Below are 27,168 nucleotides of genomic sequence, written 5' to 3' on the forward strand. Positions count from 1 at the left end.
CAGAACAGATGACCAATTCTACTCCACCCAACACGATGGAGTGGAATCATTCAAGAATTCGTTCAAGGTGGTCGCGGAACGAAAATAAAGTTGTGTTTCCAGACTACAAGTACCTGCTGCTGACAACGGGAATGTCGTCACTGTTCGACTATTCTATCGCAAGAGATCCTGAAAAGCTCTCGTCACATATCATCAGAGTAAGCTTTATTTTCTTACTTTGGGAAGCATGGTATGTTGGTGCGGACTTCCTGGAAGAAGTTCCGAAGAAAAGTGGTGCTGTCTTTAAATTCTCACCCGTAGTCACGGCAAGCTACACAGCTTCACTGGGATTTATGTTTTGTGATCAATCTGTGAGACGTGAAAATATAGTTTATTCTGTAACTGGGGCCATACATGACCACCAACGATGGGTGGCTGGAGCCATAAGAACATTCAAGAGAGGAACAAGGACAATGTGCATGTTTATTTCACAGTTTGAAATGTTATAGCTGTTATAACGGGCGATAAAGTAAACGTTGGATCACATGACATTGTCTTCATATCAACACACACACATCTTGCCATCTACACGTTATTAACGCAGTAGTTTAAATTCTTTTAACCCTTGTCACAGGTTTGTTTGTGGCTAACACGGAGGGTCGTCAAACTTTGACTTCGTGATTAAACAGCAGGAAACAACAATGCGAGAAAGGACGAAAGACACTCAGCGCACATTGTGTTTCGTCTTTTCTTGCGCCTTGTCCTCTTGCGCTGTTTATTCGCGCGCTACTACCACCTGGGCCATCAGGTCACCATTGAGGTTTGAACAGCACAATAGAATGAAATGAAAACACACATTCCAACCTCTTGTAATAAAATATCGTAAAGACTCTTAAACATTCTTTGTTAATTAAAGGCTGGGCAAAGCAGTACTTGAGTATGCATTTCGTAATACGGAACATGTAAAACTGACTAGACTGCGGAACCTGCCAGGATTTAGTAGTATGTAATTTCATAAAACAAGTGATAGACATTTACAAACATCTTCAATTTACTAAGTGCAGCCTGTGTGGAATAAATGTCCTTGAGCATCGACACTTCCTTCGATCGAGCTCTTTACCACTGTTACAGTAGGTCACTGTTATTATCATTCCATATGAGCTTCACTAATTGGAACATGCGAATCCCGTTTTACATTGGTTCCACCAACTAAGTTGATTGCACCAACTAAATTTCGCATGAATTATCAAAAATGTTACATTTACTAGGGCCACTTATTGAAACGAGATTTAGAATGTACAGCGCTGAACTAACTGCCAATTTTTGTTCTCATTACAGCTGGACCAAGTCACATTTCGTTTACTTGGACGAAACGAGCGCTTGCACCCAGAAACGAAAAGAAACCGTGCATTGGTCAGTGCTTATAAAACGCTAATGGAAACAGCACTGCGCATCATGAAACCACGGCTCCACAAGAATAAGATAAAGGCTATCACTGAAAAAATTTTTGCTTTCGAAAGGGAACTCGCCAAGGTGAGCTAAATCCGTGCTGAGTCTACATCCATGCTGAAGTGAACCGTTAGTCGTTTAGTTAACTGGCTTATTTCCTTATTCAGTTCTTCAGTTACGGAGTTGACTACTCTTTTTCGTAAACTACATTAGCAGATGACCCCTGGCGCGACGAAACGGCTGCTCATAGTACGAAAAATTTCACCTATTCACTTTTTCGCATAGGTGACACCGATTTTTTTCTTTACCTTCTTGCGCAACATTAACTTGCCACTCCCACGTTTATCTTACGTCTTCCTTTTATCTACAGATGGTCACCACCAAAAGCAGAGGCCGTACCATTTTATAAATAACAAAAGACTTTCATCATCATCGTCGGCTTTCACGAACATCATTATTTTTCAATCATCCAGGAGCATTCATGATGCGTTTTACTAATTTATAGTTTTTTGGCTTTACTTTACAGTTTGCATATTTAATAAATCTTTTCGCTACCACTAGAGCTAAAAGACAGCAATTCACTTTTTTTAAGGACCGACTAAGAGTGCCACTACAATATCTGCAAAAGGAATACATTATAATATTAGCAAGTCCTACTTCAAATATAACACCTTTTTTTTTCAGGGTTACCCTGTATTGCCCAAACACAGTTCCACAACAAGAAAAAATAGAACAACTTCTTCATCTTGATTTCTGACCATGTAGAGTGCATTTGTGCTAAAAAAACTGTATTTGTGATAAAACATAAGCGTGGTAATTATTGAGTAATTCCTTTGTAGAAATTTCAACAGGCCTAACTTTACTCAAGCCGAGTGAAAACGCAGCTATGGACTATGCGTCACGTTTCCCACCCGTAAATCAGCATCTTGAGGCATCAGGCTAAGTGTAGCATGCATGCTACGGTGGGTTTTACAGGAATCAAGTGAAAATTTACGCCTTCCTCCCTTTTCTGACAGCGGAGTGCTCCCGAAGAAGATCGACGAAATCAATGGAAAATCTATAACAGAACCACTGTAAAAGCTCTTGAGTCGGCGTTTCCAGGCGTAAGAAAATTGTCTCCATATTCCTGGATTGTATCAAGTGAGCTCAAAACCTAAATAATCTGGCTGCGTTTCGTGCCATTTCCGCCTGCCAAGACGATGATTCGAAGTTTGTATCATAAGCCTACCGTAGAGGTGCGCGCCTCAAGATAATATCGCACGCTACTAAACCAGCATTAGAGGTGCTCAGTGTATGGACACGGCCGACGTGTAAAAGTTATGCAACAATATTTATGATTCTTGTCTTTCAGATATCATAAAGTGGCAGTATAATACGTACTTATTCAAGTGATTACTGATTCAACGTCTGTAATTATTCTATGATTGATGGCTTGTGTCGGAGCCATGTCATATGGAGCAAAGTTATAATAACAGTTACGGCACTTTTCTAAGACGATATTGGAAGAAGTGGCCGATCAAGAGGCTTTCTATACCAGAAACGTTGAAAGCGTTGTTATCAAGCGAGCTTTCCTGTCCCCGCTAAGCCATTGTAGACTGGGAAATCTATAATAAACCGACTTGTCTTGTCAGGAAATAAATTCATATTAATACTGAAAAACGGAACGGTGACCAAAGTGGTGTTGTGAAAGAATTCGACATTTTGCCTTCCACACTCGTTCACTCGGGACCTTCTTCCCGGAGCCTTGTTCTCCGAGAACTAGGCTCCAACGCGGAAGCAGAAGCGTCAATCTATTTCCCAACGTCACTCTGGGCGGCGGCCTGTTTGTCTGTGTCTAATATATAAAACCCACAATGGCTGTAGACGTTAGTGTGTTCGTCCTGACCTTTTCTTGTTGTGATGCAGTTCTCTCTTATTTCAGCTTCCTTTGTTGGACCTTCTCAACAAGGAATTCCGCGCAGTTAACGTAACGCTGACGGAAAATGAAGTCGTCAGCATTTTCGCCAGCCCTTACTTCGCATCGACAACAAAGTTGCTGCACACCATTGACCCGTTAGTGGAAGCATACAGCGTTTATATGTTTGTGTTTATTTATGCATATTCAGTTATTATTGCGATAGCAATTATATGGACACTCAAAAGCAGATTTCTGCCGTCGGCGTCGCCGTCGCCGTCGGCGTCGCCGTCGCCGTCGCCGTCGCCGTCGCCGTCGCCGTGAGGTTCCGTATGACGTCAATGGAGATGAAATCGTGGCCGCGCGCCGCCGAACGCTGTATGTGCGAGTGAAAGGGCGCGAGGGACGCGCTCTTTCACGGGGAGTGAACGCACGGCGGAGAACAAACGCGCGTTCTGCGCCGTGCTTCCTTAAGGGCTGCAGAAGTAGGCGTCTCTTTCCTCCTTTATAATCACCATATATGTAGAGCAAACGCGCCTTCTTCCGATGCGCGAGAGGCCGTGGGGGAGGGGGGGAAGGGGGAGGGAAGGGAGGCGACGTTTAGCTGCGGCACCAAGTGCCTATTTATATCAGAGGCTCCGGCAACAGTCACCAACGCCGCACGCATTTTGAGCGAACGCGGGCAAAATGCCGACGGCGTCGACAACAGTTCGGCGCGTTGCCGGTGCTGCTGCATGTCCAAGTTTATACAGCTGATAAAGCTAATATCATTACTCCGTATATCTCTCTACAAATTTGCTATCGCAATTGATGCTTCACCTTTCAGGTGAAACTGCGACAACTTTTTGATATACGAGAGTGTTTTCTAGGTACAAAGAAAAAGCGGCACATGAGATTGACGAAACCTTTCTCATTCACATGGGGGGTCAAATGTGTGTCGCTGGATCATCTGTCGCATTGCCTGCCTGTGAGAGAGTATCTGAGTACGCACCATTAACTTTTATTGCGATAGCAATTATATGGACACTCAAAAGCAGATTTCTGCCGTCGGCGTCGCCGTCGCCGTCGGCGTCGCCGTCGCCGTCGCCGTGAGGTTCCGTATGACGTCAATGGAGATGAAATCGTGGCCGCGCGCCGCCGAACGCTGTAGGTGCGAGTGAAAGGGCGCGAGGGACGCGCTCTTTCACGGGGAGTGAACGCACGGCGGAGAACAAACGCGCGTTCTGCGCCGTGCTTCCTTAAGGGCTGCAGAAGTAGGCGTCTCTTTCCTCCTTTACAATCACCATATATGTAGAGCAAACGCGCCTTCTTCCGATGCGCGAGAGGCCGTGGGGGAGGGGGGGAAGGGGGAGGGAAGGGAGGCGACGTTTAGCTGCGGCACCGAGTGCCTATTTATATCAGAGGCTCCGGCAACAGTCACCAACGCCGCACGCATTTTGAGCGAACGCGGGCAAAATGCCGACGGCGTCGACAACAGTTCGGCGCGTTGCCGGTGCTGCTGCATGTCCAAGTTTATACAGCTGATAAAGCTAATATCATTACTCCGTATATCTCTCTACAAATTTGCTATCGCAATTGATGCTTCACCTTTCAGGTGAAACTGCGACAACTTTTTACTTCAAAGTTCCCAATGCAGGTCATTATATGAGGGCTGGGAATTGTTGAAGGCTAAGTAAGTATTGATTCTTGTGAATGGGCTTGAAGGAATTTGAAGGAAGCAATGTAAGTTTTAGTGGAGCGGGAATAACAATCAAGTCTCGCGCAGTCCGCAGAAAAAAGAAACTTCGCTCGTACCTAGAGATACGGGGCGTTCACGCGAAAAGAGCCTCGTAAGTGTTAACAAATCGTCAAGAGTGACTTGGTGTAGGTATAGGTTAATGTTGCTCATACGCAGCTCTGATGGTGCCTTAGTGCGTTCCTGTGGGGAGCTCAGATTACGTAGTGCGTTTTGCAGAAATTATACGTCATTTAGTGCAAAATTCGCGCTTTTCCCCTTGTTCACCGTGGCTACTACACATGATCCGTGTCTTGCTATACAAGTATGTAAATTTATTGAAAAGGCACTTTACCAACAAACAACACAGATTAATCATAATTGACATCCTTTACTTTACGCTGCCGAAATTGCATCCAACGTCATCCGGAATGTACAGCGCATGTAGAAATTCTAGTATCGGTGACACGTACGGCGCTGAAATCGTACAAGAGCGAAGGCACCCGCCCGAGAGACAATGCGATAAAGTTTCAGTTAGGCGAAACCGGTTTGTCCAAACTGCGCATGCATGGAAAGCACCCCTCTAGGTGTCGTCTTCCTGCCTACTTCAGACTGCGCGGTACGCGCACCGCTAATATTTCTTAGGGCTACAATCAAACATGTGTCATTTCCTGTAATTGTGAGCAAACATGTTGGGACCTGTGCATTTTTTTCCCGCTGATATTAGACGTAAACCTGCAGCGCTATAGACCGTTTTCGCGGAGTAATTTGCTCTGGAGAAACCAGATGGCTCATGCGGTGGCGCGCCGGGCGTTGCCTCAGCTAGAGCGTACGAATATGAAAGCATTACCGCTTCTGCCCTGCTACTGTGCGGCAATGCAACAGGGTGATCCCTAACACCCAGTGTTAAATTTATGCTTCAATATGTGGAACGGCAGATGGAAGACGTGTGCAGTAGTTGGCTGCAAAAGTAGTTACTGCCATATTTAAATTAATTTGTGCGCTACAAGCTCCTGGATCGTTGCTGCGCAAGGGCTGTCCTGTGTCACTGGCCCGAATTTCCTCGAAGGCAAAAAGATTAATTCACGCGCCAGCGTTGTGTCGCTAACTTCCTAAGAATTCCACCACGAAACGCTGGCAACAGCGAGTACTGCTCGTTACACAGATACACAGAGAGTAGGCCGCTGCTTGGCATAGTGTTTCTTGCACATTATCTACGCACATCTGCCCAAACTCAACCTTAAACTTTAGACAACTCTGTCACCCACGTATCAAGAATGACTGAATTGGCGCACTCTTGAATCAATGCGCCGAAGCATGGGTGACGCAAAACAGCGACAGCACACGAATGTTTTAGGCTGAATGTGTCGTGACGCTCGACAGAGGAAGCGAGTGAGAAGCCCTAATACATTTCGGCTATACAAGCTATTACGAACTACAGAACATCGACGTTACAACCTGGTGTGCGGCAAGAACAAATCTACCGCAGCGGAGCAAACTCTCGGGCTATTAGGCAGAAAAATAAACAATCAGATAGTGACCGATAGTGATCAGACGAGGAACGTTACTGAGTCAGAAACGTGACAAGCCATTGCTTCAAAGCGATTGGCAAATAAAAAAATGTCACAGTTTCGCCCTAAGGGCAAAGCAATGAATGCGATAGCAACACAGCAATGTCATACGAAGTAAGGTGAGCGGCTTTGGTAGCAATATGAATTGTAGTAAACATGCGCTGATTAAGTAAGCAGGTGTGCTGCGGCGTAAGTAGACCGACATGAAGAGAGGCTCGATGACCACGAGAAGACGCGTGTGAAACGGTGGTGTTGATGAGAAGCGCTGCCCGTGGGCAGCGCGTCCGAAGGGACACACCTGTAGCGCTGCACTGCCGATCCGGGCAGCATTGCATGTGTAGCGTGCGTTGGAAAATGTCGCCCGACTAGTACTAACTGAATGAACGAGCGTGGTGTGAGCGCGCACAAACAAACACGAATAGATCACACTAAATGACTGCAGACAACGACTGTCACAACGCTGGCAGCAAGCATATGCCCCAGCGGACGAAGGTACGTGCGGTCTATCGCTTCAACGGAAACTGAGCGGCGAATGCACGGCGCATAAAGGTCAGAGCCGTGTGGAGATAAGAGACGGTGCGGACGAGCGACGAGCGCGGTTGTTGGCAGAGTAGAAGTGCCCCCCCCCCCCCCCGCTCCCTCCGGCGCTGGCTTCCCGCTTCCTTGCTTGCGCGTGGGAGATGAGTGCGTTCGCTCTCCGTGATAGCGCGCGTCCCCGCACGCTTCCGCTCGGGCATACGGCGCGCGGCGAAGATTTTATCTATACGGAACCTCACGGCGACGGCGACGACGACGGCGACGGCGACGACGACGGCAGAAATCCGGTTGAAGTGTCCATATAATTGCTATCGCAATAAAACGAAGAGTGAAAGACGCTGATCCTGATTTATTTCATAACCGGAAAGTTTTTGCAGCTCGTCCACACAGTCACTCTATACAATATACACCGAAACAGAGTTCTGATGAGCCATACCGGCCATCATGCACATTCATTGTAAACACGGAGGCAACGGAGGCAGCTGAGCCAAGCAATTGGTGCGCCACTATGTGATAAAACATGGCGGCGTCCACGTGGTCGCCGTGAAAAGGGTCTATATCACATGGACTTGACGAACAAACAAAGCACCGTTGAGGATTTCGATGGGCAATATTACTCAAAAACAAAACCTAACAAAAAACACATAATCTTCGCTAAGTCAATACATCCATTTTGATCATACTGGAGTAATAAAAAGTATAATGTTGAAGGGATCACATTACCTTTCATTTGTTTCGCAAACGTATTCCTGCTACAGATGTTCTCAATTATCAACCTATTATTGATTTAGTTGTTGCATAATTAAGTAAGCAGCGCAGCCGCAATGGTTATACAAAGTAGCATAACCGCACGCGTTCTAGCCTATCCCATTTACCTCTACGAATTTTGTGAATGACCCAGTGTTACTAGGCTAATTTGTTTTTAAAGCGCAGCTTTCTTGCGGAGTTCGGGGCACTTTTTCTTGCGCATCTGGCCTCTACCGCCGAACGCGTTGCAGGGGATAGTTTCGTCATCTAACAGCTGTACGGCTAATATCTTTCAACGAGTTTACCGCTTCAAGCATAGAGTTTCATACAATAATTACTAGAGGGAACTGCGGCAGCGTGTCTACGAAAGCTGCAAGCAGGGCGATTTAGCCAGCATGGGAGTTATGGTTAGTCACATGGATTTGCCTAAACTTCGCCCTTTTGGCTTCAAATGGCTATGTGGCTTTGCAAACGCATCAGTGCGGTGTTATAATTATACGTATAAAAAACATTAATAAAATTCGAACACAGAACTTTTAGCTCACTAGCCGGATATTGAAACATGCATTAGGGTTTGTTTTGTAATTGTGTTGTTTGTCAAGTAATTCACGCCCGAAGCGAAAGACTTGAAATGACAAACATTTGCTATTTCAAGTAATTCGCTTCGGGAGTCTACAGAGCACTGAAAAAGAAAGCAAGTTCAGCCATTTCCTCAGGGCGTCAGAGCTCATTCTTCCGTTTCAAGCGTGTAATTAATTTCAAGTAATCCACTACCTTTGCTACTAGTGGAACTTCGAATGCTTCCGTATTTTTTTTTTTACATGTCTTCATCCTCTAACGCAGGTACACGCTCTACAACTACTTGGGCTGGTGCGCAATGCAAAAGTGGGCCTATTATGCATCGAACAGCTTTCGAAACGCCATGCAAGTTTTCAGAACTGCTGCGTACGGATATAAGGAGGCGATACCAATCTGGAAAACGTGCATCAAGCTGCTGAAAGCGCGCATGTGGGAAGTTGTCGGTCGGCTTTACATCAAAAACAAATTTACCCCGCACGCCAAGAAGAACGTAAGTCGGAATAAGCAAAGTGTTAATGCACGACGGAGGTCATTTTCTGGTACATGGAAATAGACACCTCACTTGCGTCGACAAAAGTCATAGGTTGGGGACTTACGAACTTTATGATTTAGCACTTCAGACTTTCCACCCTCCAGCCCTTTTTGCACATACTTTCGTGACTGTCGTGAAGTAGGGCACCAGTTTTAATTCTACCACATCTTCTACGTCTTGACGACGCATACCGTTTATACGTGACGCTGAAAGGCAGACACGCAAACACACGCACAAGTCCAATGAAAAGTACAGCGCAAGCGCCGTTCGTTCTACTTGTGTCTGCATTTGTACGCCTACCTTTCAGTACCTGTCTGTTCCTGCCAACTTTCTCAATTTTCAGTCGTTATAAACCGTTTATACATTGTACACAAAAGTATTAGCAGGAAGTTTAGCTGCGTAGCTTCTCATGGCCTTTACTTACAGGTACAAGCAATAGTTCACAGTATACGGAGAAGCCTAAAGAGAAGGCTGAAAAGCGTTACGTGGATGGATGAACGTACTAAGCGAAGGGCCCTTCACAAGGTACGCTCGTTAGCTTAATATTTCGCCTGCATTACAACCTGTGGCTGACGGGTCCTTTTATACTTTTCACAGTTATTATCGTTCACTTTCACAACAATATATTTATTTTTACCACTAGTTTAGTTCTAGGCATGAATTATGCCACGAATTCAGTGGTGATTAAGCGGTAAATGCGAGAGCATGCGTTAGCATTCGATCGCACCTATTTGAGGTCCTGAATCCACGATTTACGTACTGCGTTCGCCACATTTCAAAGTTGTTGTTCAGGAGTTCAGTCGACACACGTCCTGCCTCTTCCAGGAGCGAAGTGCTACTAACAGTGTGCTGGAGCAGACCTCCGTCAGTGGCACCATATATAATATATATATATATATATATATATACGGCGTGTTTAAACTATCATGTGCCAAGAATTCGAAATATGCAAATTCCACGTAGCTGGACAGAACCAGGGTAGTGTTTACCGTCGCTCGGAAATACTCAGATAATTTTTGCATTACGCCTGATTAATAAGAAGTCGTAATTAATTATGCAACTTTAAAATATTATAAGTAGATAAAAAGTGCCAATGAGAAAATTGTAGAGGATCATGGAAAACTCCCGATACAACTTACTGTTGCTCATTACGTGCTACATAAAAGCATTTTTGCGAGCGTGAAAGAAGCCCACGAATACACAGAAAGTGCCTCGCGCAGCCAATATACCTGCCTAGCTTCATTATTTCTCTTACTGTCAACTATATAAAATATCAGTTATGCCCATTTGCTCTATCGTCCACACCGCTCCCTTCCTGTCTCTTAATTTTATGCCTATCATTTTTTCGTTCCATCGCTCTTGCATCATACTTATCATCATCAGCCTATGTTTATGTCCACTGCAGCACGAAGGCCTCTCCCTGTGATCACCAATTACCCCTGTCTTGCGCTAGCCGATTTCAACTTGCGCCTGAAAATTTCCTAACTTCATCACCCCACCTAGTTTTCTGCCGTCCTCGACTGCGCTTTCCTTCTCTTGGTATCTATTCTGTAACTCTAATGGTCCATCGGTTATCCATCCTACGCATTACATGGCCTGCCATGTGCTCTTTGTGCGGTCTTTGTGCGGTTCTTAATAACTTGTTCTCGAGCTTCTTTGTTAACCTCCAAGTTTTTGCCCCATATGTTAGGACGGGTAAAATGCAATGACTGTACACTTTTCTTTTCAAGGACATCGGAAAGCACCCAGTCAGGATTTGGCAATGCCTGCCGTGTGCACTTTTTTATTCTTCTGTAAATTTCCGACATAATGCGTAGAGTAGATAATCGGTGGACCATTAGAGTTAAAGAAAGGGTGCGAAGAGAAAGGAAGCGCAGTCGAAGATGGCCGAAAAATTGGCGGGGTGATGAAATTAGGAAATTTGCAGGTGGAAATTGGAATCAGCTAGCGCAAGACAGGGGAAATGGGAGACCGCACGGAGAGGCGTTCTTCCTGCAATGGACATCAACATAGGCTCATGATGATGATGATGAGGATGATTTATAAACCGCGTGGTCATGCTTAATGCCAGTTTCTCTATACTTGCGTTAGTATGAAATAAGCGCTGTAGGAACATTAAAAAACAATGCGATGACTTTGCAGAATATTTAGAAAAACATTGCAGCTACGAACAGAAGCAGATATGCAGCTCTTCACTAGCCTACCTGAACGACTAGCGTTTCAGTTTATTATCTGCTAAATTATTTGAATAAGTAGCCAAATGTCTCATAAGTTGTCTGCGATTATGGCTACTACATATGCCTAATGCTCAGGTATGAACAATACGAACAGATTAAGTTATTTTACAACTGCAGACCAGCCGTGCCTCTGAATACATAACACTAAAGATTCATGACAATTTAATTGTACCCGATGTTTTCTTTGTATGACAGCTGAAAGAAGTGAGGGCAAAGATCGGTTACCCTCGATGGATGCTGAAAATCAAACACATCGAGAGGCTCTACGAAAACGTAAGCTAAGCACTCCTCCAAAGCACCCATTTCTGGCTGGCAGTAATGACATCACATTCTTTCAGCTCGGACAACTCAGTCCAAAAGATCCATTTCTGAAAATCTACCATAAACTAGACGAACACGACAGGAGACGTGCTCTGCTGGATCTGCGCCGTCCATTTAACAGGGCACGTGAGTGAGTATCCTGGTTTCGTTTAACACACGTATTATGGCATAGGCGTTAATAGTTTTTTTATTTCTTACTTCGTCACCACGTGTAGTAGACTATATGTATTTACTAAGATATATAAATTTATCCACCCACTTCATTCATAAAACAGTTTATTCATGTGTAATTCTGAAAGTTATTGGTGTTTCTCAAGTCAAGACAAAGCGATCGTTGCATTTATTACATAACAGCAGAACTTTCAGCAAAAGGCTGGAGGAATAGAGCCAGCATTGTTACCGCTTAAGAGAAACCTTTATCTCATGGCTAACTCAAATTTATCTGTTCGAATGCTTGTAAAATGCAGAAATGCCCTCATGAGATAACCGAGGGACCGATCAGAAACAACATTTGTTGCACTTGAGCGAGAAAGTGAAACTCTAGTAACACTAGGAAGCAGAATTTTTATTTAGAGCATCACAATATTTCCGAAAATTGCAAATTATTGGTAAATTAGAAAAAAATATATATATAGGCACGTAGTCTACATATATATGTAACTCCGCGCCTTGAACAGATATTGCAGTTCTATAAACAGCATATTTTAAAGAATTTGAAGCATTAACATCTGAAAAATGAATTTAGTCGTACGGGAAATTGTTGCAATTTTCAGGAGGATTTCGAAAAAGTGCTGCTCACACATTATTGACTTATATTTCAGAGCAATGTATAATAATACATCAAGTGTATATCGCACTTTAGAGGTCCCACTAGATGCAGACAGTATAACCTATGCGCCGCTAGATATCGCCTTGCACCAACGAGCCTATCCGCACTGTTATAGTACACACACCAGCTAAACGACTCTATGCACCGCCCCCCCCCCCCCCCCCTCTCAGCCCACACACACACATGCTTTAGGCGTCAAGTGGACAACCGGAAGCCTCACGACAGCACCCACTTCATTTATCCAAACACAAAATTTTTCTAATAAAACAAAACCGTAGACGGCACTAAAAAGAAAAAAAAAACCTAAGAAAAAAAGGAAAAAAAGGAAACAAGACACCGTGGTAAACTTGAAGAACCTTTAATGCTAAGCATTCTTAAGGGTGAAGATCATTGCGTATTTGCTGTCTTGAACCATTTCCGTCGCTCCTCTCTCACACGCGTTCACCGTTTCTGGATTTTACTTATCTTTTTTTTTTGTTTCCAGGTGGGGGAGGGGCCCAACTGCCGTAAACGCTTTTTACAATCCGGAAGCGAACGACATCAGTAAGTTAAACTAACCATCCAGTGCTTTTGCGAAACGCACTTGGATATGTTTGACGTCGCCCTCTCCTTAAAGAACAAATCAACTGTCATCAAAGAACAAATACAACGTATCAAGTATATGAACATATGAAATTCTCATAGGAAAACTATTTTGTTTCTATATACCACATGCTGCCGTATGTTAATGTTAACATATAGAAATTACATATGTAAACCTGCATATCCCTATATCATACGTGGCATGTCTAGTGTAATAGTTGGAGCTTGCACCATATGATATATGCCACATGTCCATCTGATATATGGGAACATACGATTTTCTATATGGAATCATTATATATGTTCACATGGGATTATTGGTTATGGAAAATACCATAGTTTGTGATATCCCGCTGAAAGAAGGCATGAGTAGGTACTCATTAATGATTATGTTTCAGGAAGTTAATAGATGGCACAGTGGACACCACATGCGCCAGATAATAATAATTCGCATAACTAGATAATTGAAGTGGAAAGGCAGACAGTGAACGAAAAATTTACCACCCCACTAAGATCTTTCTAGTGAATGACACACTGGGCATACGTACAATTAACGACACGAAAGGCGTACCCATATTTGGACATCTGATCTCAAGAAAGCCCCTTAGCGACTTTACAGACGCACTGACATTAATTGAGAAAATTTCCTACGTCAGCGTGTCTTTATTAAAACGGGAGGTCTGGAAATGTCCTACAAATTAAAATAGAATATCACGATGTACAAAGATAATGTACAGAACGAGTCCTCTATTAGGAGGACCCAAATAAATCTGGTGTCTGCATTCTAAACACAAGAGAGAGGTAACAAGCCTGGTTCTCAATTTCTTGCAGTTTTTCCTTCAGGAATTCTTCAAGGAGTGTTTTACAAGGATGGCCTACCGGCGTATGTCTCGATATTTGGCATAATATTTGAGCCGTGCACTTAAGTAATGCTTATTTCCGCCACTAAAAATGTTCATGCGTTCGTTCTTTTCCCTTTACCCGTCTAGATCTGTGAATCTTGGCGCCATTGGGTTCGTGGTCGGTCACGAGCTGACACATGGCTTCGACGATTACGGTAGGTGGGTACTTTATAGGATTTAGTAGGCCAATGCGACGTGCACATTTGAAAGCTACTAAAACCTAACATAACTAACAGCACAAAGCGTATGAGTATGAGTAGACACGGGTACGTAGGCCAAAGGGTGCATAGAATTATATAAAAGTATAGGCTCTCAGCCTTTCTCTGAAAAGTATCGCCAGCATTGCGCGCTTACACTAAAAGTATAGTACCGTATTTGCAGGATTCTACCGCGCCCCTAATTGTAACGTGTGGCTATATTATAGTGCCAAAATACATTTAAAAAATCAAAGCCCCTTTCTTAAAGAAAGATCGGTGAACGCGAAGCTTTCTCCCATGCAAACTGAATCAAAGTCAAAGTCCAAAGCCAACGACCACGCAACGAACCCAAGAAATGCTGAGCGACCCGATGCGATGCACATGTGATTTGACTGCTTGTTTAGGATTCTACGCGCTCGTATTTTTTTTATCGTTGAAGTTGAATGACAACACATTTGGTTAAGTTGCATAGCCTTTATTTTAGATCGTGTAGCCGTTGATTACACGCACACACTCACACTTTCACGGACGACTCTACTACTTGCACAGTATTGCCTTGTGATCGTTGTGGTAGACGGTCAAGAGGCTCTGCCTTTGCCGATACACGGGATTGGCCTAGACGGGCACGACCGCTGCTCGCGCATACGTTCGCGTACGGCAGCCTGTTCTGCCGTGCGCTGTACCCGTGGCCTATACCCATGGTGACGGCCGGGAATGCATTGCGTGACGCGCGTAATGCAATGCAGACATATGCAGATCGTCTGGGTAGTGTGGCTTTGCAGTTCCCATTGTTCTTATCGGTACAACTGCGAATCTAAACTGTGGCGTTGCAGTTCCCATTGTTCTTATCGGTACAACTGCGAATGTAAACTGTAGTGTTCTACGATACGTATGTCGTGTGCCGTCGCTCTATTGTGTGCGCTGATGCGCAGATAGTTCTATTGAGTAAGTTAGCTTTCCTGCAGTGCGTTTCCGGCACTCCCGACTTTAAAAATTTTGTCCCGATTCTACCGCACACGTCAAGTAACAAAACATGAGCCGACGCGGTCCGTTTTGAAACGATTTTAAGGAAAAAAACAAAGGCACACAGACACGCAGAGTTAAATCTTAGTGGCTAGTCTTTGTCCGAGTCCGACGACACTTCCTTTTCGCTGTCTACCAACCACACAGTCATCTTCAGTTCCATCTAATGCATTAAAAATGCCACACATCTTAAGGACTCGCGCAACCATCGTCTGCAAAAGGGTATTTCAGGCACCATGAACCCACCTTGCGATGTTTCCGAGCGTCGCTTTCTTCAGACGACCCGCTGGTATGAAAGTCTGCCCCTTGAGCCAGTTATTTTATGGGGCGCGGACGTGGTCTTTCATTAGCTTAGTTACGCAAATATCCAGAGGCTGGATTTTAAATATCATGCCACCAGGAATTATGACGAGGTCGGCTTGGCAGGCTGCGAGCTTTGATTTCACGCGATCAGTAATGTGGCACCCGAAGGAATCGGGCACCAACTGCGCGCATAGTACGGTCTGCTTCCTGGCCTCTTCCCCACAACTAAGTCGATCCAATCAATCATTATCTCGGTGTCCATCCACCCCTTCGGTTGCACTCGAACAACCAGTATTATCGGGGAACGTCATGTTCTTCGGCACCATCTTTCGCTTGAAGGTCAACTATGGGCTCAACTTGTATCCGTCTGCGGTGCCACAGAGCATGACAGTAATTCTGTTCTCGTTGCTAGAGGAAATGTGTACTTGCTGAGCCCCTGTGGATTACACTGTGTAGTTCGAGGGCATGCAAAAAAAAAAAAAAAAGAACGGCGTTTTGTCGGCGTTTGCGAGGGGCTCAATTGGGTAGTTGTTCCAGAGGCAAAGTTTGATTACAAACCGCAGGAATGAGATTAACTTCTCCTCGTAGGCTTCGGGGAGTTCTTGGCCTATACTTGTTCATCGCCGAAGTGAAAAGCCGTTCCTTCTCATAAACTTCTGAACCTATTCTCCTGCTGGCTTTGAGACGAGTCCTATGGATTTGATGGCGAGTCCTGGCAAGCTGGAGGGCCTTGACTTCGATAACATCCAAGGAGACGGGTAGTCGGTTCACATGCAGCTTCTCGGCGTAATCAGCAAGTGAGCCTCCCAGTTGTGGGAATCGCCCACGATGAAGGCCAGAAAAGCGCTTTGCAATCGACAATCTGTTTCATTTATCGCCGCCAGTCGCGGAAGCATGTCTCAGGAACGCCTAACACACGCGTCGCTGCCCGGTTACCCTGTTCTTCAACCAGAAGGATCACCTTACGCTTGAAGGATGCCTGGTAACGAAAACGACTTTTTTTCGCCTTCCTGCCACTGGACTACCTCTACAAAAAGCGGTTAAGCAGAAGCCCTATGAGAGGCGCACAGCAAACTGGAAAGTGGCGACCGCGAACCAAGGCCTAAGAAAGCAACGTTCGATGGCAGTGTGGCTAGCGGCCTTAACTGCATTGAGCTTTTCTTTTAGTAAGAATCGGATTTGTTTTTGATTTTGAGTAGAATTAGTTAACATTGGAACGCAGAATGAAAAATTGAGCACACATTTTATTCAAGACAGAGAGGGAAAACATTTATTTCGACCATCGAGGTCGTAGCTCAGGAGGTCGAGTGGGTGGTGTCCTCGTTCCAGGACTCCACTGGCCATGGCTGCTCGACGAACTTGTTGAACGAGCGCTTCTTGGCCCGCCAGGGTATCGCTGGTCAGCTGTACCTCCCACCGTTCAAATAACGTGTTAGGTGATAAAGTGCGGAGGTTTGCTCCCGCACCTCCACGAGATGTGGAAGAGTGTAGGGCATGTGTGGACGCACCAGGGGCAAATGCCGCGATATGTCAGTGGGTACATTTTGCTGTGTTGCGTAGGTTTGGGAATGTGTTAGTTTGGATAAGTATGAAAGCTACTGCCTCGTCTGCGCTGAGCTTTTTTTGAGATGGAGGATAAATCCTGCGGCTAAGCCGTTGTATCTAGAAGCGGTTGCAGTAATTGGATGGCCGGGGCATGAAGGTAAAGGGTGGGGATTGATGGGACGATTGCTTTTGCCCCGCTCGGTTATTAGCACTCGAGCTAAGGCGTTCGCCCTTTCGTTCCCCTCCGGTCCCGCGTGGCCCGGCGTCCACGTGATTGCACGGGATTCTTGCAGCCTCGGGCCTAGGTGCACGTTGGAACCGTGCAAGTACGGTACAGACATTGTTTGCCTGATCGAAATATATAATACGTTCTAGAAACGTTTCCCTCGTGTTAAATTAGCTATGAACACAAGGAAGATTAAAAGCACTTAGAACAAACCTACTGTCACGTCATTCCGATCTCGAAAAGCATTATATGGTCCACCCGCATCGTTTTTAAATGCGCTGGCGTATATACGAGTATATATATATATATATATATATATATATACATATATATGTATAACCGATACTGACTGATGTAATGACTCCTTCCTTGCGTCATGGCGTTATTTTTTAAAGAATGAGGCATAGACATTTTCGGCCATAGAGGTTTCTACAAAAATTACTAAAGGGAACTGTGGACCTGCGACCGTTCAGCTGCCATGGGAATAATGGTTAGTACGTGGATTTGTCTAATCTGCGTGTTTGTTCCCTTCAAGCATTCTTGGTAACTTACTGCGCCTGATATTTCCAAATTTCCTAAACCTCATTAGTTTCCTAAACACAGCCAGGCAATGAGTCGCTGCGCTTGCGAGTAATTGTTGGATATTGCAGCATTTACAGGAAAATATTTTGTTCAAAATGATCAATTTGCGAAGTCACAAAGCCGTTTGAAACCATAAGTACGAAGTTTAGGCAAACCATTGTTCTCGCTGTCATGCTGACGTTGTTTGAACTACAACCCGTGAAATTCCCGTGGGCAGTAGCGCCAAAGCTCCCTGTATAGTAATTTTTGTAAGACTCTATGCTCACGACAAGGTTTCTTGCAAAGACTAAAACGCAGGTCAAAAGAGACGGATGTACTTCCTCTGTGAGTTTATGTTACAAGGACACTCACCAGCAGCAAATCCCTCCAGATGAACTAAACTTCACCTTAGTTGAAAGTTTACACAGTTGTATTCAATGTGCATTAACAGCGATGACATGGAAACATTGGCTGAAGAAGAGCCCGCCCAGCTTATTCTATAGATACCTAAACTGTCACAATTTTGGGGCAACTCTTGCAACATTAAAAAACCACACCACAACTACATTACAAATAGACAGTATATTTTTTATTATTTTAGGTAGTCAGTACGACGCGATGGGAAGCCTACGACGATGGTGGAGCAACAATACACGCCAGCGCTTTTTGAAGCAAGCACAATGCTTTGTTGACCAGTACAACGAGATCGTCGATAAGACCACAAATATATCGGTTTGTATTGTCTTCGGCCATTGCTTGAGTGGCATAATTGTTTTTTCGCACTACTCAAGTTACATTTTTTTTGTAACCAGCACCAGGTGCATGCAACTGCGTGCTTACGACGGGACAGCTGCGGCAAAAATACTACAATTGTGCACTCGTATAATTGAATGGAATTTGCCCAAGACCTACAATACGGTTTATATTATGGCGGTCGTGGGGGATATCACGTAATTTCTGCGTGACATTTTCAGTCTCCCCATTAGAGAGGTAAGAGACTGCCATTCGCTGCGTTAGTTGAGCGATCTGCTCGACTGGTATGTTGGAGCTTTACGTTGGAGTATGAGTTTGCCGGATTTCCACGTTACCGTTGTCTACAGATCAGGCCGCAAATGCAAAGATGCTGCCTAGTTCTATCAAGTGACCTTCAAAGTTTGCGATCATGACGTGGCGGAAGACAGCGGTTTCCTTGGAGCTGTCACTGCATCAGTCTGATCACATGGCAGTGCGAGGGTGCCGAATTACGTCTTGGTATCGTCCACTTGTACAGCCAAATTATCACTATACCTGGACACCTTTCTCAGAACCAAACAATAAAAAACAACCAAATGACGGCAACAGACAATCAAGCCAAGAAATGCGTAGAATAATTAACATTTTTTTGTTTAGTTATTTAAGTTATAAATAGGAATAACAAAACAGGAAATGAAGGGACAAAATCGGCGGATCCCGTGCATATGCCGGAATCGTTGTTAAGCGAAGCTTTCTTTGATGTTTACTGGAGTGTCTTAGCTCCTCCTTCATTCCTGTGCAGCTCAACCGTTCTCGCCCAGTGCACGCGCTTGACCTGTTTTGTTCACTTTACATCATTATTCACACAGCTGATTTATTACCGGCTCCTTCACTTTTCTGTACCCGACTTTCGTTTTATTGTTGCCGACTTTTTTGGTGCTTGCCTCTTATTCGACTTGTCTATTCGGGCACCTATTCAGTGGTACATAGTGGTTCTGGTTGTCTGACCACGAATCTTCACATACACCCAATGCCACGTGTCCAGTTGTAGATATCCAGCCAAGTTGTCCATTCCGGCATATATCCAATAGTCCAAGTAGTGTAAACTCGCCAAGACAGCATTGGTCTGCAGCGAACATCCGCAAAGTTGAGAGAAAGGGCAAAGAAAGCTTGGCTCTAAAACTTTATGAGGAACATATACCAATTGTTATCAAAGAATGCGATTAACATGCTTTACGATGTTGTCATGGGCGGTGCTCCCCTTACATACGTGTCCTACGCGCACGCTAGATCCAACCGGCACTTGGAGCGCCACTTAATCAAACACCAGTTTGGAACCCCGTGCAGCGTCTGCCACTTCCTCCAGCCGCTGCTACCAGAGGCGCAGTGTTTCAAAGACAGCATCTCACAGCGCAAACTGTCACGAGGGAAGAGTACACGGTACCATGCGGTACCACCCTGCAGTACCGCACAGTATTTCCGGTATCACCGTGCTGTTTGTGTGGCTGTGTTAGACTGCATTATCATCGGGATCGGCCAAGGAAAGAGTTAGACAGTCAGAGCCATCGCGGTTAGTTCCAAAAGAATGCTGAACGCATTAAAACATTGCGCTATCGGTGGGACTCGAACCGACAGCTGAGCTGCGCAGCCTGCTGTACCCCGTCCTCTAGGGTATCTGTGTATGTGTTCCACACCTAGACCTGTGTATCTTTTATCAGTTCCGTTTAGGAGTCCAATTTGTCTACAAATTAGACGGGGTGCAAGCCGCCACCACAGCTCTATCGGTATTGAGTTATGCACGCGCCGTAGAGAGGTTGGTGGTTCGACTCTCACTGGCACCGTGTTCTCCTTAAAGCCATTTTCATTTACCTTTTCATAATTGCTTCTACATATATATTATTAAAACGCAAACTTCCGCTTTGCGTTCCTTGGCGTCTTTGTCTCTTAGTTTCACTTCCACTAACACAATGGTCTGCTCTATCAACCCTAGATCTCTAAGAAATCAAGTTCTGTCCACTGCAAGCATACTTGGCGCCTTTGAGACTAGCATCAAATTTCCCCAGCTTATTAGGTTGATCGAGGTTGATCCCTACGGAGCCATGGTGTTTGCAGTTTCAAGCGAAGTGGAGAGAGTGTCAGGCATAAATTTCGGCAGCCTATAGTTTAACAAGAACGCAAGACATCGCGAACCTATATGCAAAGCGAACTTCTCTACATGCTACAATTCTACGCAGGAATTAAAACAAAGACTGTGCTATGGCCCGTATAGAGCAATTCCCTAAAGGTCAATGTGCAAATGTAAATTGAAGATGAAAAACCCAAAAGAAAAAGTAAAGCGTGCGGGTTCCCTTGATAACCATTTGTTTATTCTTGGTGCGTGCATTGGACATTTCGATATTTTAGAGCGTTACATATCGTGAATGGGAGTTTCTACGAGCCTCTGTTAAGTACCTTAGGCGACATAGTAAAACTGGCATAATTTTTTCCCTTACATAAACAAGCTCAACGGAAGGAATACTATTGGAGAAAATATTGCGGACAACGCAGGCATCCGGCTGGCGTTTCAGGTAATTCACTGAACTGGTATTTCTGAATGGCGTTGCGTAGAACCAGTTGATTCTTCGTAACGACGTTGTGTGTAAGGAATTTACTACTTCACAGACGAATAAGATCTAATAACACTTCAATGCACACTATGCCATGAACAAAGCCTGGAACATTCCCATCTGGTGCAGGGCAGTACGTTCTATGAAACTGAGGAAGTAGGTTTACTTACAGAGACACTGACATAAATGAAACACTATGTAGATCCGATGTATCACAGATAGGCATACGCGTACAATTGATATTTATTATACCAAATTTAAATTCAATTCCAGGGTTTTACATGCCATAACCACGATCTCACGATTTGGCATGCCGTAGTGAGGTGCTTAATAATAGTTTTGACCATGTGGAGATTTTCAAACGTGCACGTAAACATAGATACAGGAGTTTTTCCGCATTTCGCCCCATCAGAATGCGGTCACCGCCGCTGAGGTCAAACCAGCGACTTCGTGCTTAGCAGAGCCACGCCATAACCACCGAGCTACCGAGGGGAGTGTTCTCTTACTTTAGACAGTGTGCCATAACTGTCACTGAAGCCAGTAACTTAAAGCTTCCGTCAAATAGCGCCACAGAATAGGTGAAGTTTGTAGTTTCCAGTGCCTACATTGACGCCTAAATTGAGTGCCATAAAGCATTGTGCTCTTTAACAGCATGTTGTCTGATAGTAAAAGCCGCGTCTACATCTAAACATACGCGTCCTTACGTTACGCTTGCCTGACCGCGTTATGCTTGGTGGAACATTCGATCGCCCTTGCATCAATGCCACCTTATTTTGCGTACAATATTACATCATGCATGTCATTTTTCTTGCAAGTGTTAGGAACGTAAGCATTACATTAGTATTCTCATTGAACTCGCGAGTATGTCCACTCAATAGGCGACAGTTTCTTGCGCAAAATACGCATGTGACATTCGTTGATGGCATGGATGGAAAAGGACCACTGCCCCTTAATGGTGATCGGTCAGAGTGACCTAGTAGTGTTGACATAAAAATATTGGTTATCAAAAACAAACAGCATGTAAAACATCTTGACATGCTCGGTGGTTTCATAGTTGTTGCACCGAAACACTGCGAAAGTCGAAAGTGACAAACAACACAAACTGTTCTGGCTCTCTCTGTAGTTAGGGGCAGTGTTCCTTTCTCACTTTGCGCGGTAACTCGCCGAGATCAAACTTAAGAAAAGGGGCCATTGAGCGTTAAACTTTCCTAACCACATGGAGCCTCGGTTGTCGTAAAATTACGCAGCGGATTAGCTACTGGGCCCTCCTTTCTGGCACCGTAAACTACCGTTATCGGTAGTATTACCAAACGGTGTTATCTCCTCCTAAACTCTAGTGGGCCGCTGAAAGATAGCAAAACTCACAAACTGAGAAAAACTTAGCGAAGTTTACCTTGGTCAGGTTCTGAGACCATTCATGTTAATATACGTATGTCCAGCATCATTTTGAGTCGTATAAACCTTCCTTATACATCAGGTGTGGGCAATACCGAACACTCGCCTTCCTTACAAGTCGATCGCAGCAATGCATAGATTTGATTTTGAAGAATACAAGTGACTCATATTCGAACCGTAGTTTTGACACGTAATACTCCAGAATTAAAGCCTTCTCATACTCGTCCTGAGGTTCACACCGCATGATGTAACAATCACGAAGGCACCTGAAACTCTACGCAATCATATGATGTCAATTACTTAATGGGCAAATCGAAATATAGAAAAAAAATGTATCTGTTTTTTTTTCGTTTTAGACGTACGAGGCTATGATCAGACGTTCCAAGGTACGAGACATGCGGCTTCCAGGCTTGGACAAGTATTCAGGGAGGCAACTGTTTTTCATCTCTAACGCACTGGTGAGTGCTGACCATACATAAATCCGGCTGGCAAAAAAAAACAACTAAAAACTTTCATTTACCTATATTGGTAATTTCCGCATCGTGTTTCACTGCTGAATTAACGTGATGAACTAAATGGGTAAATAGCGAGGAAATTGCGTGATCCGTATCAATAGCTTCTGCACCGTGTTCCATCACTGACTTAAGGAGGTATGCCAGTATAAAAGTTACATGTGTGTAATCAAAATTATTTTTTATACTCCCCTATAATATGACGCTTCAACAGTGAATTTTCATATGGGAATAAATCAGGCGTTTCCCCTACCCGAAGACGGGAAAAATAATTTTCTATGTGTCACGGTAACCAAAGTGCCTCGTTCTAATTACAAGAATCTCAAATCCAAAGTTTGCCCAGGTGATGACCTTTTCTATTTTAACACCAAGCTAGCGTTGTCCCTGGCCAAGTCAGCACAACCCATTCTCCACTTTTCACAAGTGCTCAGGCGAAGGCTGTGCTTCCTGCGTCTAAAAGTGTGAGAAGCGAAAAGCTGTTGTTTTGATGTATTCGGGGTAAAGCTCTAAGTTCGACGGAGTCACTCATCAGCAAGATTTGCTCGTAATACTTAAAAAGTCTGCTTCTCAGACTGTTGTGGATATGGTCGCTTCTAATGCCATACTTTGCTTCACCGAAGCGAACAAAAGCATTGACGAAGTTGTACAGACATTGGGCGACCTTCCACTGCTGTAGTTGATCGCTTCGAGCAACTATAGAGACTGGAGTAGAATTAAAATAATCCCTGGAACACATTAAGCTGAAGCTCAATTAATGTGCTAATATCATTTCATTTCATTTTCATTTCATTTTATTTGGGCCCATTTACAAGCAAATGGAGGGGGCCAAGGTAAAAGCTGCTTATCGGCAGCTTGAGTGGTCCCTGGCCCCCTTTACATATTGGCAGAACAGTAACAAAGAACACTTTCAGAAATGAAAAAAAAAAACGAATAACAGTGGGTTACATCGATTAAAGGGAATAATTTCATTTCTTTCACTTTGAGTACACGTGGTTTCACTGTACCATGGTGATTTAAATTATAGTTTTCACAAGACAGATGAGCTCCAATGGTGTCAAGACATGAATGTCAACTCCGGCTTCTAGATAAGAATTTAGTAGCCGTGGCAGGGTGTTTGCGACCATTTGATGGCCGTAATTTGTTCTCGAAAAAGGTATAAGCCATTTGTCATGGCTGCGCGTGTCATATGTGGGTGTATACTCTTTTAAGTTTGCTATGTTTGTTATTAGGTTGCTTCTATCTTTTACCTGAAAGTAGTAAGTGCGTAGGAGAATTTGTTTGTAGAGATGATGACTTTTTGTTATGTTGTACTTGTTGAAAAGACCTTCAGTGTGTGAGTTGTACGGCACATTTGCAATAGCGCGTATTACTTTTTTTTTGCATCAGTAGTATTTTAGAGAGATTGGAAGCCGATGTTGTGCCCCATACAAGATGGCAATAATTTACATGCGAGGCAAACAGTGCATTATAAATGATAAATTTAGCTGACGTTGGTAAAAGGTACCGATTTCGATGTAGTATACCTGTTATGCGGCTCAGTTCTGTGGAGTATAAAATCTACGTGAGCGGGAACAACTCGCGACAACTTGCGAAGGAAAATATAACAATTGGAGCGCCATGGCAAGTAGAGTTGTAATGTCGGATTCACACATGAGGATGTGCTCATGTTCCATAATTTGTTTCACTTGTAATAACCTCAAATTTAGTTATTTCGTTTTGCGCAGATGTGGTGCGAGAATACGAGAAAGCAGTTTTTGGCACAACGGATACAGTACGAACCTCACTGCCCCAACAAATACAGGTAAGATGTCAAGCGCGTAGCGAATCGAATAATCGGATAAATTTTAGAGTTGGGCACTTCGGCAGCATCATTATTGCCTCTCCACGACTTGGAAAGAGACAGAGAGAGAGTGTGTTAGAGACACCTTGAAATAGGTGGCGCAGATGAAGACTTTTTTGTGCTTTCTTCTAACTCATCATACTCTAGCAACACGTGCAAGGCATAGATGCCAGTAACAATTTAATGAGGGCTAGTTGGTTCATAATTAGAGCAAAAGGTATAAAGTAACAGCGCGGAAGGAACAACGGCAGTAAAAGGAACGACGAAAGGTCCTGTGGTGTTCGTTCCTCTTGTCGTACTTGTTCCTTTCGCGCTGTTACTTTATACCTTTTGCCTAGATGCCAAGCCAGACTTCAAATGTTTGCTGCGCAGTGATTTTTTTCTTTTCAGCCATACTTATAAACGATACCTCAAGCTTCCTTCGTGCCTGTTAATTACAGGTATTACCAGCACGCTTCTCATCATTGCGCTTTCTAGGCAAACGCTTCTACAAAAAAAAAAAAAAGGAAACTGGCCCTCGCGACCCAGGTTTCATCCGCGGTTCCGCGCAATATACAGCCATCGATAAATAAACTGGTGGGTAATGCAGTCATGGCAACTGCATGACTGCAAAACAGGTTTTGAGGGACGCCACTGTGAGTGGCTCCGAATAATTTTGGCCGTTGTTTTCTTTTAATGTACACTCAAGGTACTTCAGGTAAGCTAGCTTTCTTGCAATCCGTTCGCATTAAAATGCGACCACTGCACCGGTTAATCGAAGCCTCGATCTTGTGATCAGCCGCGCAGTGCCTTGGATAGATATAGCGCCCCAGCGGGGGTGGGGAGTAATTTTGCCGTCGTGATGCTACCATCATCGTTATCATAGTGACGCAATTATTAACCTCGTTGACTACGTGTCATTAAAAGAAATTCACATTTCACTCATAATTCTAGTCACTTGGTGTTTCATATATAAAACGTTTTCTAGCAAAAAAATCATTATTTCCCTGACAAGCGATTTATCTCGATCATTAGTTGCAACTCGATCTATGGTGTTTCGCAATCGTCCAGCACGCTTTACACTATTTTCTTCATCATAAACCCATTAATGCTTTCTAGCGTTTAGGTTAGCATGAGACACTTTCATCCTAAAGACACTTGCATCCTAAAGACACTTTCAGATTAACGGAAACCGCTCACAAGACAAAACTTTATTAGCGTAACAATAAAAAGATTATGTAAAAAAAAAGAAAAGGTTGGAAAGCCTGAGAACATGTTATGGTGCCTTTGTACGTCTCCCCCCTCACTCCCCCCTTTTGTTGCTCTTGTGTGTTTAGCGCTCCAGCTAGCTACTTATTTGGTCAAGTACTAGCAAACCTAAACTTCTAAATTTTCTTATATTAATTTTACGTGCGCGTGGCGGCACTTACAGAACAAACCATTTTGAAAATGGTGATCTAAGCAAATGTGATCACTTGTATATGCTACGTCATAGTACAAATTCTCATCGCTGGACGAATCTCACCCGCGAAATCTGCTCAAAACCCATGGCATTTATCAGCTGCTGGCGTTCCTTATCTGCACGGCTTGCCGCATCGTCTGAAGAAAGTGGTAGCATGGTGTGGTTGCAATGTCTTGTTTTCGAGCAACGAACAAGTTGGGCAGTATCAAGCAACATGAAAGAACGGTCACTTGTGAGACGATTGTCGTTAATGGCATTTCTTTGTCAGCACCCTAGCTCCGAATGCAGTAAAACAGATTTATTGAAACAGGCATTTTCTAATTACTTGAACATATACAACTGTAAAGCTACCTGTAACGAGGTACGTGCAGTGTTGTGTCCAGTTTTGAAGGAAACATCGAATGCGTATATTAACAAATGTGAATGCGACAGCTTGCAGCGGTGATGGAAATAAATGTTTGAGAAGACATTCTTTTTTTGAAGAAGAAGAAGAAAGAGGGCGGAAGGCAACATGACGGCACGAATACAAGCTTTTCTCACCATGCTGTTATTCTAGCTTTCTCACAATAGCTTAGTCGTACTGAATTGCGGAAAACAGTGAGAGTTCTCTCAGAGAGGGGGATATACAATATAAACCCAGTGGCTTTTGTTCATCTTTCAGTAGTACCTCACTCTGTCGACATGTAGAATATATGATACCGATGACGTCAACTTGCATCTTCCTATTTTTACATCTTTTGCAGAGTGAACGTACCCTTGAGGAACTTCCCAGCCTTCTCAAGAGCCTTCAAATGCGGAAGTAACTCCGCGATGCATAGAGGAAAGAAGTGTGTCCTGTGGTAGACATGAATGTGTCGTACATATGAAAAAGAAATATCACAAAATGGCGCAGCATACCAGTGGCCGAAAAGAAA

General features: G+C 44.0%; 2 protein-coding genes and 1 long non-coding RNA gene across 3 annotated transcripts; all 3 read left to right on the forward strand.

Moving 5' to 3' along the window:
• Positions 1-1,323: 1,323 nt before the first annotated feature.
• LOC125941340 (neprilysin-like) lies at positions 1,324-11,694 on the forward strand. The gene is made up of 6 exons (XM_049658381.1): positions 1,324-1,512; positions 2,445-2,531; positions 3,350-3,480; positions 8,735-8,960; positions 11,435-11,512; positions 11,578-11,694. Exons 1-6 carry the CDS (start codon positions 1,414-1,416, stop codon positions 11,692-11,694), a joined length of 738 nt encoding a protein of 245 aa, XP_049514338.1. The 5' UTR covers positions 1,324-1,413.
• A 1,188-nt stretch (positions 11,695-12,882) lies between these two features.
• Positions 12,883-14,032, forward strand: LOC125941372 (uncharacterized). The gene is made up of 3 exons (XR_007464207.1): positions 12,883-12,932; positions 13,803-13,854; positions 13,961-14,032. It is a non-coding gene; the product is annotated as an uncharacterized LOC125941372 (long non-coding RNA).
• An 8,805-nt stretch (positions 14,033-22,837) lies between these two features.
• LOC125941371 (membrane metallo-endopeptidase-like 1) lies at positions 22,838-27,152 on the forward strand. Its single transcript, XM_049658474.1, has 3 exons — positions 22,838-22,919; positions 24,698-24,774; positions 26,998-27,152. Exons 1-3 carry the CDS (start codon positions 22,857-22,859, stop codon positions 27,095-27,097), a joined length of 240 nt encoding a protein of 79 aa, XP_049514431.1. The 5' UTR covers positions 22,838-22,856; the 3' UTR covers positions 27,098-27,152.
• Positions 27,153-27,168: the final 16 nt, after the last annotated feature.

The sequence above is a fragment of the Dermacentor silvarum genome, chromosome 11, assembly GCF_013339745.2.
Source record: "Dermacentor silvarum isolate Dsil-2018 chromosome 11, BIME_Dsil_1.4, whole genome shotgun sequence".
NCBI lineage: Eukaryota > Metazoa > Arthropoda > Arachnida > Ixodida > Ixodidae > Dermacentor > Dermacentor silvarum.

What these genes read in the sequence shown, in the direction of transcription:
- LOC125941340 (XM_049658381.1), top strand. Translation starts at nt 1,414, where the DNA reads ATGGAAACAGCACTGCGCATCATGAAACCACGGCTCCACAAGAATAAG. An exon ending in TTGAGTCGGCGTTTCCAGGC is followed by an intron (nt 2,532 to 3,349) that starts GTAAGAAAATTG and finishes CTCTTATTTCAG; the next exon opens with CTTCCTTTGTTGGACCTTCT. An exon ending in TCGAGAGGCTCTACGAAAAC is followed by an intron (nt 11,513 to 11,577) that starts GTAAGCTAAGCA and finishes ACATTCTTTCAG; the next exon opens with CTCGGACAACTCAGTCCAAA.
- LOC125941371 (XM_049658474.1), top strand. Translation starts at nt 22,857, where the DNA reads ATGCGGCTTCCAGGCTTGGACAAGTATTCAGGGAGGCAACTGTTTTTC. An exon ending in TTTTCATCTCTAACGCACTG is followed by an intron (nt 22,920 to 24,697) that starts GTGAGTGCTGAC and finishes CGTTTTGCGCAG; the next exon opens with ATGTGGTGCGAGAATACGAG. An exon ending in CACTGCCCCAACAAATACAG is followed by an intron (nt 24,775 to 26,997) that starts GTAAGATGTCAA and finishes CATCTTTTGCAG; the next exon opens with AGTGAACGTACCCTTGAGGA.